Source organism: Hypanus sabinus, chromosome 25 (assembly GCF_030144855.1).
Source record: "Hypanus sabinus isolate sHypSab1 chromosome 25, sHypSab1.hap1, whole genome shotgun sequence".
In the NCBI taxonomy this organism is placed as follows: domain Eukaryota; kingdom Metazoa; phylum Chordata; class Chondrichthyes; order Myliobatiformes; family Dasyatidae; genus Hypanus; species Hypanus sabinus.
This window is the reverse complement of record NC_082730.1, coordinates 25,732,969-25,749,238: the sequence shown is the minus strand read 5'-3', so window position 1 is coordinate 25,749,238 and position 16,270 is coordinate 25,732,969. Positions and strand designations below refer to the sequence as shown.

Genomic DNA, 16,270 nt, shown 5'->3' with positions numbered 1-16,270 from the left:
GTTGAACTCTTCTCAGTGTCCAAGCCAAGACTTACCCTCCTCATTTCATTTCTGAGGGATGCTACTCAGTGGGCCGGCACTGAGGGTTTCTGGCATGGAGACACAAAATGAGCGTTGTGAGAATGCTAAAGTACCTGTAGGTTAATACTGAGATAGTATTGCAGTGCTCTATTAGTGGGCCAGCACTGAGAGTTTCTGAGGGAGTTTCTCAATGCTTTAACCTCAGTACTGAGAGAGTGCAGTGTTGTTGCATATGGGTGACCTTGACTGCTTTCTTTACAGTTTTGTGGTACATGATGTGGCCTTTCCTCCTTGTTGATAATTGAACTCATTTCAGTGCCACAGGGTGTACCATAAGAACATAAGAAATAGGAGCAGGAGTAGGCCATCAGGCCTGTCGAGCCTGCTCTGCCATTCAATAAGATCATGGCTGATCTGGCCATGGACTTGGCTCCACCTACCTGCCTTTCCCCCATAATCCTTAATTCCCCTACTATGCAAAAATCTATCCAACTTTGTCTTTAATATATTTACTGAGGTAGCCTCCACTGCTTCATTGGGCAGAGAATTCCACAGATTCACCACTCTCTGGGAAAAGCAGATCCTCCTCAACTCCATCCAAAATCTACTCCCCCGAATCTTGAGGCTATGTCTCCTATTTCTAGTCTCACCGACCAATGGAAACAGCTTTTCTGCCTCTATCTTATATATCCCTTTTATAATTTTATATGAAATTATAACCATGAGGTATGAAATGTGGATTGGGCTCCTGCTATCATTATGTATGGATATTATTGTGAAGCCTTGCATAGGTTGCCAGAAAGGATGTCATGAAACAGTTTCTGATGCCTAACCAATGCCCAGTCAGACATGTCAAGAAGATAGAGATATCATAGGGCAATGGGACTTTGGGCAGGAGGTCAGCTGCAGTTTTAATTCTGAATAGTTTTACTATCATTAATATGTTTAATATATTTAATGTGACATTCCCACTGCAATAATGATCCAAGGAAGAATGTTTATCATTTAAAAATCATCTACTAAACAATCCAGGGAGCTTTTTGCCCTTTTTCCTTTGACCTTTGCCCTTTTCAGTCCCTTTTACTGAAATTAGACATTGTTCAAAATGGTAATCAGCATCTGCTTTGTGTGGTTCCAAAAACAAGTCCATGTGTAGATTGTCCTGAATAGTGGCCTTCTTCTCTGCTTTAACCATATAACAATTACAGCACAGAAACCGGCCATCTCGGCCCTTCTAGTCCATGCCGAACACTTACTCTCACCTAGTCCCACCTACCTGCACTCAGCCCATAACCCTCCATTCCTTTCCTGTCCATATACCTATCCAATTTTTTTTTTTAATGACAAAATTGGACCTGCCTCTATCACTTCTACTGGAAGCTCATTCCACACAGCTGCCACTCTCTGAGTAAAGAAGTTCCCCCTCACATTACCCCTAAACTTTTGCCCCTTAACTCTCAACTCATGTCTTGTTTGAATCTCCCCTGCTCTCAATGGAAAAAGCCTATCCACGTCAACTCTATCTACCCCTCTCATAATTTTAAATACCTCTATCAATTCCCCCCTCGACCTTCTACGTTCCAAAGAATAAAGACCTAACTTGTTCAACCTTTCTCTGTAACTTAGATGCTGAAACCCAGGTAACATTCTAGTAAGTCTCCTCTATACTCTCTCTAATTCATTGACATCTTTCCTATAATGCTTTCCTATAATTTAACTTTCCACTTCTGGCATAACTGGCAAACTTGGCACTTACTGCCAGTAGTTTGACCCATTGAACCGTGATAGTGAAGTATTTGTTGAAGTTTCAGTTCAGGTGATAAAGATACTCTAACAAAATAGTTTGGGTTGGAAAATTCAGGATGTTTTTTCCAAGTAATTAAGCTTCCAGCTGCTTAGTGTGCTCGGCATGGTAGTGTATTGGTCGAAACAAAGATCAAGAAACACTGCTGTCTATAAGGAATTTCTATATTCTTCCTGTCACCACATAGGTTTCCTCCCACTTACCAAAAGGTATACACAGTGTATGGTTAGGGTTAGTGAACTGTGGACATGCTCTGCTGGCACTAGAAGTGTGGTGACACTTGTGCGCTGCCCAACACAATCCTAGCTGAATTGATTTCACACAAACAATGGATTTCACTCTATGCTTCCATGTACATGTGACAGAAGCAGTTCGTGGCATCAAAGTACAAAGTAAATTTATTATCTAAGTACCTATATGTCACCATATACAAACCTGAGATTCATTTTCTTGTGGACATGCTCAATAAATATAATAATCGTAATAGAATTAATGGAAGATCATTCCAATAGGGTGGACAACCAGTGTGCAAAAGACAACAAACTGGAAATATAAAAAGAAAGAAAAAAGTAGTAATAGTAATAATGATGAATAAATAACCAATAAATATCCTTGCTCTTGATGCTTTTTAAACAAGAAAAAGCTTGCTCACACATGAAAGAAGTTGAAAACTACAGCATGCCCATTTCCTATGAATGACAGGATACTCTTCTTTCACAAAAACCGAGAACTTGTCTAGGGACAGGTCAGTAAATCTCATCTTGAGTGCCTGATCAGAGTGTAGCTCACAAAGTCCTTCTTCTTTTCTCAAAATCAAGTTCTCAGGCTGAGCAGAAGATTCAGAGAAAGGGTCCCTTTCACAGTCATACACTTGTGTTGAAAGGGAGGAAAAATACCGTTCAGTTTTGTTCTGCAGTTTTTCCAGGTGCTTTTCAATAAGAGTCGCTTTCTGATATCCTTCTTCACTCTCAAGCCCAAGCAGCAGTGGAAACATTTCAAGATTTTCTTTTGCCAAAGATCCAGTTTCCTTTTAAATCCAAGAATCTTGTCACTTGAAGTCAAAACATTTTCTCCATTTCAGCTGGTTCATATGATGAAAAATGTCTGCTGAGTAGGCTAGTTTCTGCAGCCATTCTTCATCCTCAAAGCACTCAGCAAAATCTGGCCTTCCGTTTTCTTGAAAGTACTCCTGCAATTCACCTTTCAGCTCAAACACTCTGTTGAGGACTTATCCTCTGCTAAGCCACCGGTTTTTGTATGTGGCAAGAGATTTGTGTGCTCTTTGCCCAGGTTTTCACACAGTTTTTTTTAAATATTGCCAAGTGAATTGTCTTAAAGCTACTAAATAACTTGCTTCCTGTTTCTTTTTTCTGACTGTGACTTTATTTTCAAAAGCTTTAATCTGTTTGTTTTAAGATTCCAAGAGTCGTTTAAAACAGACAGCAATTTTCTTGTCATATGGCTGTGATTTGTAGTTCCGTGTCTTTTCAATTGTGCTGGAGCCATTGCTACATGTGTAAATTGTTTGCCACAGACCAGGCACAATGGAATAGGACAACTTGGATCTCCAGTCCATGTAAAATCCATTGATACGTAGCTTTCATTGAAAAGACGGATTTTTTTGTGTCTGTTGTTGCACTGGTGCAGCAAAATGACCAGAAGATTGTAATTCTTCATCATTAACCTTATCAGAATTGTCAGTGGGCCTAGGCCTAGAGTCCTCCTCTTCCATCTCACAGCTCCTCTCTAAAAATCACCACACTGGACAATCTTTTGAATGAAAGTTTCCCTCCAGTTTCCTACTACACTGGAAGTTTGTTCACTCCCATTAGTTAGTTGGCGGTGCATAAGGGGAATTGGGGGAGGTAATTTGAGAGGGAGAGGCTGATGTCATAGCCCGATTTGGGCAAGTCCATTCAATGCTCGGAAAATGCACTTCACGTTCCTCAACAGCCTACCCTCTGTGCAATACAGAACTCACCAATATCAACGGCCTCCCCATCTCGTGACAAAAACTGAAATTGGTCTAAACCAAATAAACACGGTCCAAATGCGCACTGTCGTACTGGCCTGAGAATGCTTATGGGGCAGTTCAGTCGCTGCCCACCATTGCAGAAAGTTTTAAAAAAACACATTTCTTTTAATCGCGGTCTCTCATGGAACAGCTAGCGACCTCTCACAGGATGCTAGGGTTCCATGGAACCCCAGTTAAGAAACCCTGGTTTCTGGGTTAGGTGAGTGGCGTAATGGGGAGATTGGTGAGAATCCTATTTGCTTACTGCCTTTGTCTGTCCAGCTGGAGTTAATACTGGAAATTAAAGCTTTTATTTTCTCTTGTCTAAAGGTCAACCGCAGGCTACCCCTTCAACAAGTTACTTCACACCAGGAAAGGTTGCAGTAGGCCCCGTGTCATCACAAAATGCTATTAGACAGGACCCCCAGCCAAACAGCACGGCAGGACCCAGAGTGCACGGCAGTGGTGTGGCACATTCGGCACCATCCACCTCACACTACAAGCATGGCAAACTGCAGTCCTACCCGTCCATCAACAGCCACAGCAGTAAGAAGAGCAAATCCAGTTCCAGGTCAACAGCATCTCAGATCCCTTCTGACGCAGAGGAAGGTGAGTATCTCTGGCATGGGTGTTTAATTTTAGTAACGTACATATTTTATCATAGAGCAATGACCAATAAACAGAGTGGCCAAGGTCGTGCTGTCACTGGTAAGTCATGCTCACCTCTTGCAAGTCCATGGTGAGAAGTTGCTGCAGACTGGTAGCTCAAGCTCAGAATGAGGCCAGGCATTTCTTCCAAGTCCTGCCATGTGGGTAAAGGCAGAACAAGCCACATCTGTGAAAGTTTGGCCAAGACATTTCACAGGTAACTAGCCCGATCCCTTAGTTTGTTCGACTGTCATGCTGTCAAAACACTAAAAATATTTTTGTATGTCCCTGATTGTATTGGAATACATTCAGGAATGTTAAAAAACAGGGATCACTTTAAAGTTCTAAATATAAAAGTGTTAAACACAAAACCGCATTTTAAAAGCATCTTTATAATTTCAAAGAATTAGATAAGAACAGGAAAATAGTATCACTTAATCCTTCACTATTTCTCGCCAGGTCAATCAATGGAGGAGACTCCCTTACAATGGGTTAGACCTACACCAGTCCTTTGTTCTAGTTCTGCTTTATGGGTCTCGGGAATTGCTCTCCTTTGCTAGACTTTATAATAAGTGCACTAACAGAGTACAATTGGGAAATCACTGGCAAATAGCAGCCAGCAAGTTACAGAATCCATGTTCTTTTGCATATGCATTGAAGCCTTGCATTGCAGGCAATAATATAGATAATCCTCAGCTTTGTCCAAGGGAAAGAAATGCTCACTGAAATTCAATGGGGCCAACTCATTATGGTGTGGCTTCTTATAATGTGTTAGATTAAGTAACTATCTATGATGTTCAGAATCTTATTCCTCATGAAACTAATCTTAAGAGAGTCACTAAATTGACTTGAATAAACAAGTGAAAGACAAAAGGAATAAAGAAATAAGGGAATTCAGTGGAATAAAGGAAAGTACAATGGCATGAGAGGAGAACTGGCCAAGGTTGACTGGAAAGAGACACTAGCAGGAAGAACAGCAGAGCAGCAGTGGCTGGAGTTTCTGCAAAAAATAAGTGAAGTGCAAGACAGATATATTCCAAATAAGAAGAAATTTTCGAATTGAAGAAGGACACTACCATGGCTGACAGGTGACGTCAGAGCCAAAGTAAAATCAAAAGGGAGGGCATACAAGAAAGCCAAAGCTAGAGGGAAGATAGAGGATTGGCAAGCTTTTAAAAGCTTGCGGAAGGAAACTAAGAAGGTCATTAGGAAGGAAAAGATGAATTACAAAAGGAAGCTGGAGACTAATATCAAAGAAGATTCTAAAACCTTTTTTAAATATATAAAGGGTAAAAGAGAGTTGAGGGTAGATATAGGACCAATACAAAATGATGCTGGAGATTTTGTAATGAGAGATGCAGAGACGGCAGAGAAACTGAATCCATATTTTACATCAGTCTTCACAGTTGAAGACATCTGCAGTATACCGGACATTCAAGAGTGTCAGGGAAAAGTATGTGCGTGAAAATTACAACTGAGAAGGTGCTCAGGAAGCTTCTCCTGAGTGGATAAATCTTCTGAATCTGATGGAATGAACCCTTGGGTTCTGAAGGAAGTGGCCAGGGAGATTGCAGAGGCATTAACAATGATCTTTCAAGAATCAATAGATTCTGGCATTGTACTGGATGACTGGAAAATTGCAAATGTTACTTCACTATTTAAGAAGGGTGAGAGGCAGCAGAAAGGAAACTATAGACCTGTTAGCCTGACATCGGTGGTTGGGATGTTGTTAGAATCAATTGTTAGGGAAGAGATTACAGAGTACCTGGAGGCACATGACAAGATTGGCCAAAACCAACATGGTTTTCTGAAAGGAAAATCCTGCCTGATTAACCTACTGCAATTTTTTGAGGAAAGTACAAGCAGGATAGACAAAGGGGATGCAGTAGACGTGGTGTACTTGGATTTTCACAAGGCCTTTGACAAGGTGCCGCACATGAGGCTACTTAGCAAGATAAAATCCCATGGAATTACAGGGGAGTTACTAGCGTGTGTGGACCATGGGCTGGTCGGCAGAAAACAGAGAGTGGGAGTAAAGGGATCCTATTCTGGCTGGTTGCTGGTTACCAATGAAGTACCACAGGGGTCGTTGTTGGGACTGCTGCTTTTTATGCTGAATGTCAGTGATTTGGACTATGGGATTAATGGATTTGTGGCTAAATTTGCCAGTGATACAAAGATAGGTGGAGGAGTGGGTAGTGTTGAGGAAATGGAGAGACTTGGATGGTTTAGGGGAATGGGTAAAGAGGTGGCAAATGAAATACAATGTTGGAAAGTGTATTGTCATGCACTTTGGTGGAAGAAATAAACGGGCAGACTATTATTTAGATGGGGAGAGAATTCCAAATGCAGAGATGCAAAGGGACTCAGGAGACCTTGTGCAGGACACCCTGAAGGTTAACCTCCAGGTTGAGTCGTTGGTGAAGAAAGTGAATGCAATGTTGGCATTCATTTCTAGAGGTATGGAATTTAAGAGCAGGGACGTGATGTTGAGGCTCTATAAGTCACTTGTGAGACCACACTTAGAGTATTGTGTGCAGTTTTGGGCTCCTTATTTTAAAAAGGATAGACTGACAGTGGAGAGGGTTCAGAGAAGTTTGACAACAATGATTCCAGGAATGAAAGGGTTACTGTATGAGAAACGTCTGGCAGCTCTTAGGCTATATTTCAGGAGTTCAGGAGAATGAGGGCGGATCTCATTGAAACATTCCAAATGCTAAAAGGCCTGAGCAGATATGGCAAAGTTACTTCCCATGGTTTGGGAGTCCGGGACAAAAGGACACAACTTCAAGATTGAAGGATGTCCATTTAGTACAGGGATGCAGAGAATTTACTTTAGTTAGAGGGTAGTAAATCTGTGGAATTTGTTGCCACATGTGGCTGTGGAGGCCAAGTCATTGGGTGTATTTAAGGCAGAGTTAGATAGGTTCTTGATTAGCCAGGGCATCAAAGGGTATGGGGAGAAGGCAGGGGAGTGGGGATGACTGGAAGAATTGGATCAGCCCATGATTGAACGGCAGAGCAGAATCAGTGGGCCGAATGGCCTACTTCTGCTCCTATACGATATGGTCTTATGGAATAGGTTAACAGCATAGATGCCCGTGGCATCTCAAAGTCCACCCTACGTCTCCATCGTGAGCGGTGGAAATGGATAAGTCCAGTTCGGTACATTGGATAAAATGGATTGCAGAAACATTGATGAGTTCCAACCATACCGTTGACTTTGGACAATGGAGATGGGAGGTCCTCAATGCTCCATGGGAGCTAAGGGACCAAGAAGAAGAAGAATAGCTGCCCGTGAGCATCACTGAGAAACTATCTGGCTCTTTAGAAAATGGATGAGACCGGATAGTCAGTGAGGGCTGAATCAGGATGGCACCCGGGGTTAATCAGTCTGTTACTGCCAGGAAGACTCATGAGTACTAGGGTGCACTGAGGTTTAACACTGCCACAGAAACCACTGGGGTAGAAAATGGAAGCACTGATTAAGTGTGAGAAAGTATTTTCAAGTAGAAACTGATTTTCTCATGAATGGGAGCAGTTCACCTCAGAAAACACAATATATGAATAAAATAAAGCTCTGAGATCTCCACATGCTCAGTCACAATCTGAACTTCCTGCTCAGTTAAAGTAACACTAAGGACATAGACTATTAGATAGAGCACAGAAATAAGCCTATCACCAACTCCAAATTACCACCCTTTGACCCCTCGTGTAGAGGGAGGGAAAATTTGTCAAGCTTCCTGTTCATGATTGGCTATCAAATGCCTCCTAGTTTAGAAAGAAAGTAAATCCATACAATTCCAGCACCCTGCTGTTGTCTGCTGAACACTGGGTTAGAGTGAGGGTTATTAGCCAAGGTGCCTGCTCCCAATTCCTTACCAATGACCCCCATGTTGGAGAGTGTGAAAATAAGTCAAGTTTCCGAATCCTGATTTACCATAAATAAGTCCTAAATTGGAGAGAAGAAATCAGTCACAGTTTCTGCTCATGATCTCTGCCCTGTGATCTCGCTATGCACTGGTTGGGAATAGAACTGGACTTGTCTCTAATATTGTCTGCAGATGAAACACACACACAGACCATCTTTATTAGTCAGAATCAAAGTGATAAACAACTCTAATCGCTCTCTCTCTTCCTTAGACTGCTGCGTGCACTGTATTCTAGCCTGCCTTTTCTGCCAGTTCCTCACCCTGTGCAATATCGTACTAGACTGCGCGACCTGCGGCTCCTGCACCTCCGACACCTCCTGCTGCTTCTGCTGCGGCTCCGAGGAATGCGCGGCCTGTGACTTGCCGTGCGATCCAGACTGCGGGATCGTGGACGCGTGCTGCGAGTCGGCAGACTGCCTGGAGATCTGCATGGAGTGCTGTGGCCTCTGCTTCTCCTCTTAAATGTGAATTCTGGAAATCTCGTCCGGGACTTAACGAGTGTCTGACTGGATGGTTGGTCGGGATGTACCTTCAAGGTTCGACGACGAGCAAGGAACTGTTTGCAAATCTCTTTCATCCAGGAAACTGCTGGCTGTCAAGAAATAAAGATGAGACATATGTCACTGTGGAGCTAGTGACATCTATTTCAATTTTTTTATTAGTCAGCTAGAAGGTTTGCCAATTGTTGCTCAAACTTCTCAACTTCCAAAGCTTTCTGTGAACAGGTTTTTGTTGTTCCCCTTTACCCGTTAGAATATTCTTCTGATAATTTCATTATGAATCAAAGCTTCAGCCTTCAAGGACACGATCCTGACTTTGCTTCCCGTAGGAGGTGGGGCAGGAAGAGCTGTTGTAGGTGGAAAGTTGTTGAGGTGAGTCTGGTCAGATTGTGAGTGAACACCGGTAAGGAGGGATTAGTTCTATGTTCCCGATCCTCACACTGCTAGGTCAACATCTACCTCTTATGCCTCATAGTGAACGATTTACTAAGAGGCTCTGACAAAATGCAGGCAAAAAATATTTTCATTACTTATGCCTGAGGGTGGTACACGGTCACATTGGTTTCCAGTGGGAGAGGATGGTCAGCCCATCACTTATCCATAGATTTCCTTTGAAAACCTGAATCTCATCTGTAGGGTAAAAGATGGCTGTTTCTTCTTGTTTGAAGCCTATTAACACTATACTCAGGACAGGAATGGTACTTACAGTAACTGTTTTCCATGAGGAAAATAGTGATAGGGAGTTTAGCAAACTGCATCCTGCGGCAACCGGAAAAATATCCTTCCTTACCAGGGTGGCACAACAGCAAAATGTTATTTCATCACCAGCAACCCAGGTTCAGTTCCTGCCACTGTCTGTAAGGAGTTTGTACGTTCTCCCTGTGACCATGTGGGTTTCCTCCCACATTCCAAAGACAGTAGATTAATTGGTCACATGGGTAGAATTGGATAGCACAGGCTCATTGGGCTGGAAGGTCCTATTACTGTGCTGTATCTCTAAAAAAAATTAATATAATTTTTTTTATATTAAAAAATGCCGGACCACCTAAATGGGCCCGTTGTATATCACAGGCTGCCCCTTCACCAAGCTACTTCATGACAGCAAAGGCTGCACTAAGCATTAAGTGTCAGGCAGGACAACCGGCCAAATAGCTGCTTACAATCGATCAACCAGGCACTATTGGGCCCAGAAGAACCAGAACTTGTAAATTAACTTTAACAGGTTTTGGGACTTACTGGGATTTTTTCCCCCACATGTGAAGTTTATTAATGAAGAATGAAAAAATATAGAAAACAAGGTCCAATTTTCTTATGACTCATAATACTTCCACTGGTCACCTCATGTTATAATGGCCCCTTCAACTAAACTGGCCCTTTCCTCCCTTCACTGCTCCTGGTCTCCAAATTTGAATAAAGTTACATTGCCTATCTTTGTCATATCAAAAGACAATTAAACTGCAGATATAGGAAGGTGCTTGATCACAGCAAAGTCTTTTCTTTTCTTCATAATGTTCTCCAGTTCTCCACTCCCCCCTTCTGGACAAATTACCAGGTGGGGGAGCAAAAAGGAAGAAATAATAATCCTGCAGATGCCAGAAATCTGAAATTAAAAGAAAGAATGCTGGGGATACTTAGCAACTCGGGCCACATTTCAAGGAAATAAAGCAGAATTAGCTTACTAGGTTGATGACTAATGAAATGAGCTAATGAAAGACAATTTATCTGAATCATTACTTCTGTTTCCCCTTCCACTAATACTGCCTAATCTGCCAAACATCCCCAGCATTCATTATTTTTGTGCCTATTAAGGTTTGCTAAATAAGAGCAATGGCCAATCCCTCTCTCTGTCTGACCAAGGTCACCTGCTTCACCCCAAAGAAACTTATCTAAGACGTTGACTTAGCTGGAATCAAAACTGTTTTATGTAGTCAGCCCAGTAGCTATTGAAGAAAATAAACTGCTCAGTGGATGAACCCACTCAGATTATTGACCTTAATTACATCTGACCGTGTGCTTTGAGTGGCAGGTGTGAATTAGGTGATGGAACCTCTGCTTGATCTGTGATAAAATTTTCTTTGGAAATATTATCGACACAAATTTAGAGAAACTAATTTGCATTGGATGAGAAAATAATATAAGTTTGACAATGCGGTATCAGTACTTCTTGCTACCAAATCTTAAAACAAAGAAGGGGAGCGGAGTATTTGATTATCATGGTAACTGGCTATGGTGTGGAATGTCTGAAAGCAGACACAGCAATAATTTTGTTAAAAGATTTAGGTAAATATTTAAATGGATGTATTTGCCTGGTAGCAGAAAAGAACAGGGGAATAGGACCAACCGGGTGTCTCCTTCAAACATCTACATCTAGCTCTAATAAATTAAATGATTTCTGTAGTCTATGAACTCTGCCCTGAGTTAACATAGTAACTGGAACTAGTTGTTTATTCCAATACTAGAACGCTGATACAGAATGCAGTTAAATTAGTATGTGTTGTTTTAATTTTTGTGTATTCTGGTTTGATACAATATATTTTTAGTTGCTGCATGATGTTCTAGATTCAATAGTCACTAAGGCAGAATAGCTCACTTGTGAATAGGGCTATATCAAGTTGTCTGCAAATTTAATATTTTGTCAAGTTTTTTTTTTAGTTTTTGGGTAGCTAACTTTACCTTTCTTGTATTCCTGAATGAAACATTAATAGTTAAGGTTGTCCAGATGTTTGGGGCTCCTCGGTTTACAATGCTGCTACACCCCATGCACTCCACTTCCTCCCCTATGTCCTCACACTAAAATCAAGATTCGTTGCACCAGATCTTTCTTGAAGTGCTCCTTCCTTAGGATGTCAAGCTGTGAAACTCCCAAATCCCTCACGTATAACATTAAATAAAGGGCCAACAGTTAAGGAATTAATAAGTAGGTTCTGAGAAACATTATTCATTCAAGCATTAAAAAATAGTACAGATTGTCAAGAGAAATTAAAGATAATATTAAATCAAAACAAAAGGCTAAAAATATTCCAAAAGACAGTAATATGCCTGAGGATTGGGAATATTTCAGAATCTAGCAGGAAGAGAACCACAGCATTGATAAGAAGAGAAACACAGGAGACTGCAGATGCTGGAATCTGGAGCAACACATAAAAGGTTGGAGACACTCAGCAGATCAGACAATATCAATCGAGGGAAATGTACTGTCGATAGTTCAGGCCAAAGCCTTTCATCTGGATGGAAGATGAGATGTTCATCTGTTAAGAAGAGAGTGGGTACAAGAGTAATATAGTGAGGAAAAAAGAGATTGTAAGAGCTGTTATAGATGTGTAAAAAATAGTGTGGGTCTGTGAAGGACAAAGAGGAGAAATTATATTGGGAGAGGAAAATGTTTTTCAGGCACAAAACGCACAGGAAATACTGGATAGATAAGGATTTGGGGGGAATGAGTTAAAATATTAACATTCATAAAAAAGGAACGGAACTGAAAAATGATAAATTCGCATGGCCTAATGGTCTGTATCTTATGGTTTTGAAAGGGTGCCGACAGAAAAGTTGTTTTTCCACTGATCGTCATCTTCTAAAGTTCCATCAATCTAAAATGTTTTCCACATGTTGAAAAGATAGCAAATATAATCCCATCTTTTTTGAAAGGAGGGAAAGAGAAAACGGGGAAATTCAGATCCGCTCCTTGTATTGAAAATGCTGGAATCTATTGATAAAGAAATGGTAACAGGGTACTTGGAAAATAAGAACAAGGTTGGCAGAGTCAGCAAGGAGTCATGAAAAGGAAATCATGTTTGATAAATGGATTAAGAAATTTTTGAGCTTGGAGCTCTCAGATTACATAAGGATGAACTAATAGGTGTGATTTTTGGACCTTATGAAGTCTTTTCAGATGGCCACACGCACAAAAATATGAAAAATAAAATGAAGCACAGTGCATTGGGGCAAAGCAACACACGCACAATGCTGGAGGAACTCAGCAGGTCAGGCAGCATCTTTGGAAATGAATAAACAGTCGACATTTTGGGTCGAGTCTGAGAAGGAAAGGGGAAGATATCGGAGTGAAAGGCAGGGGGTGAAGAAGTTCTGGCAAAGCACTGCTTTGGATTAAATATTGGTTAACGGACAAAAAGAAACTAAACTGGTTGGAGGGACTCAAAGAAGTACCCTTCAGTCCTGTCAAAAGTCTCGGCCTGAAATGCCAACTGGACTTTTTTCTACGGACGCTGCCTGGCCTGCTGAGTTCCTCCAGCATTTTGAGTGTGTTGCTCCGATTTCCAGCATCTGCAGATCCTCTCTCGTTTTTATAACAAGTCATTCTCTGTCAGCAGATGGTGAGTAGTGGTGCGCTACGAGAGTCGGTTTTGATCACATTTTACACCATTGCTTTAGAAGAGGGGAGTGTGGCTTCTCTAAGTAAGAGTTGGGCTGAGCAGAATTGAACCTGGAAACGAGAAGATTAGATTCTGTCCCTAAATGTCTATTTTTAGGTGTACAGTGTATTTCAGGAAGATGCAGATAAGCAAACGGCCATAAATGAAGACAGAATAGTTGAAGCATTTAGCGACACAGCACTCAGGATGTAGTTATCCTAACCTGCATTTGTTTGCTGTAAAAAAAGAAAGGCAGGCGCAAATTCCTGCAATACCTTTGGCAATCTGAGGATGTCCCAATGTGCTTGATAGAAAATGAAGCACTTACTGCAGTTTTAATTAGGTTAGCACAGTGGTGCAGCTGGTAAAACTGTTGTGTCATCATTCCCAGCGACTGGGGCTCAGTCCTGCGGCCGGGCGCTGAGTGTGTGACGTTTGCTCGTTCTCCCGGTAACAGCATCAGTTTCCCTAGGTGCTGTGGTTTCTTTTCACATCCCAAAAGGGGCTGGTCGTTATGTTACAAACAAGAGAAAATCTGCAGATGTTAGAAATATGAGCAACACACACAAAATGCTGGAGGAACTCAGCAGGCCAGGCAGCATCTACTGGAAAAAGTACAGTCGACATTTCGGGCCAAAACCCTCCGGCAGGACTCAGTTGACTGGACTTTTTTTCCATAGATGCTGCCTGGCCTACTGAGTTCCTCCAATATTTGTGGTTGTTATGTTAATTGGCCACTGAAAATTGTCCCTGACGTATAGGTAAATGATAGAATTTTGCAGAAAGTTGATGGGAATGTGGGAAGAATATAATGGGATGCATGCAGGATTAGTGTAAATTAGTGGCTGATGGTCAGAATAGACACAATGGACTGAGGGACCTATTTCCATGTTGTGTGTCTCCTCTAAGGTGGTTAGAGCATACAGGAAATGAAGCGATCTATTTACACATAGCAAGCTTCCAAAAAAATCCTTTGTGATAAAATGTTTTAATGTTGTTGGTTGAGGAATGAGGATTGGCAGGACACCGCAGCTAATTCCTTGCTCTTTGAAATGTACCAAAAGATCTTTTATATCCACCTGACTACTTAAAAGATCAGGTAGCAACTGTGAAGAGGCGGTGTCGGTGTGTCAGGTCAAATGACCGTTCGTCAGGACTAGGAAGACCAGAATGAGCAGATTTGGATTGATTGCCTTGCCCTAAGCACAGGGCTTCAAACGGTACAGGATTTCCTCAGTACTGCTTTGCTGTTTAAAAGCTTAAAGACAAGAATGTTTTTAAGAGGGAAGCATTTATAATTAGTGATACAGGTAAACATTCGAAAAAAAAACTGCCGGTGGTGTGACACCCTTCCTGCCAATCATTCCAACTTGATCACAAAAGCATAGCTGTATGCGTGGCATTAAAGGTATCTACAAAAAGGATATATTCAGCATAATGGGTATAGATTCCAAAGTATAATTGGAAAATAGAAGGATGGGGGCACCTTGCTGTTGGAACAGAGATGGCAACGAGGAAATGAGAGAATTTACAATTATGAGAGGAATGCTTCTTTCCATTGGATAATGGAGCAAAGGCTCGAGGGTATAGTTCCAAGGCAATTGGCAAATCAACCGGAGATGATATTGGTGAATTATAAAATGAGTGCTCAGGACATTGCAATGCTCTGTGATAAGTTTCTGCTTCAATAGCAACCCTCAGAAAGGAATTGGTTAAGAATATTGATGAGGGGAAAAATGCCGGATTTTAGGGGGAAAAGAGGTTCGGGAAACTGGGAATAACTGGAATCCACTTCTAAAGATACAGCACAGACTCAATAGCCTGAATCACCTCCTTCTGTGCTGACTTATAGAACTATCTTTAATTCACCACGACTACACACGCCTCTTTCCCCCGTTAGTTCCTACTCTTCATAAACCTGTCAAACTCCAGATTGATAATTTATTGCTAGTATGTAATATTAAAATCAAATTGAATGAATCATGATGTTCTTGTTTGAAAATGTAGTCCATTATATTTGTGTTCCTGGGCAATATTCCTGTGTTGTGCTATCAGTGTAATATTGCTTTTATATGGGAGGTGGAACCGTATCATCATAGGCTTGTCCATGCTACCACCAACATAGTTAGTTAAAGAGTGTGAAGACTTGTAAAGATACCATTCACTAAGTCACTGCTGGCAAAATGCTGTGGAGTGAAGGTGCAGCAATATGGACAGAGAAAGACAAAATATTGTCAATGCTGGAAGCCTGAAATGCTGTAAATACTTTGCAGGTCAGTCAACGTCTGTAGTGAGAGCAGCAGAGTTAACATTTCCAGGTCAATGAGCTGTTAAAAAAGAATGCAAAAGCATTTATCACTACCGAAGCTCAGCCACCGGTGGTTGTGCCTTCAGTTGCTTGGCCTTGTGATCTAAAATTCCCCACCAGAACTTTCTTTGCCTTGGTTTCCTACTTTAAGGTGCTTTTTAAAACCTACCTCTTTATTCAAGCTTTTGGCCACTTGTTCTAATATTGCCTTGTGGCTCAGTGTCAATTTTTGTTTGTTAATGCTCATGTGAAATGCCTTGGGATATTGTACAACATTAAAGTTGCAATATAAATGCATATTGCTGTTGTTGTCTCTTGATCTTTCCATTGACCTTCTATACATTTTCCTGTGATGGAATTACACATGAGGTTCTGCTTCCGTAGGCGGTACAGTAGACCTTTTTTGGATTCAGGTAAAATCATGTGCCAGTGCCTAACATCTGGATTCATCTATGATGAATGGTTTTGGTTTTGGTAATGGAGATTGAAGGAAAACCAGGGAAATTCAATGCAATCACAGCCTTCTAGAGACTCAGGAATGGCGTTAAGCTCCCAATTTATCCAAAAGCTTTTGAGTCCAATTTCCACCTGCTTAATCTATTTTAAATTCATCAGAGCCCACAATGAGATGACATTGTTCTTGGTATTGAATAAATATGCTAATTGCTTCCAG

General features: G+C 41.3%; 1 protein-coding gene across 1 annotated transcript in view; it reads left to right on the top strand.

Moving 5' to 3' along the window:
- The window catches only part of mdfi (MyoD family inhibitor), a 117,860-nt gene extending 101,966 nt beyond the window's left edge, over nucleotides 1-15,894 (top strand). Inside the window, exons 3-4 of the mRNA XM_059950358.1 lie at nucleotides 4,170-4,448; nucleotides 8,631-15,894. Coding sequence (XP_059806341.1) covers nucleotides 4,170-4,448; nucleotides 8,631-8,881 — 530 coding nt within the window. The 3' untranslated portion in view covers nucleotides 8,882-15,894. The remainder of the gene's footprint in view (nucleotides 1-4,169; nucleotides 4,449-8,630) is intronic.
- Nucleotides 15,895-16,270: the final 376 nt, after the last annotated feature.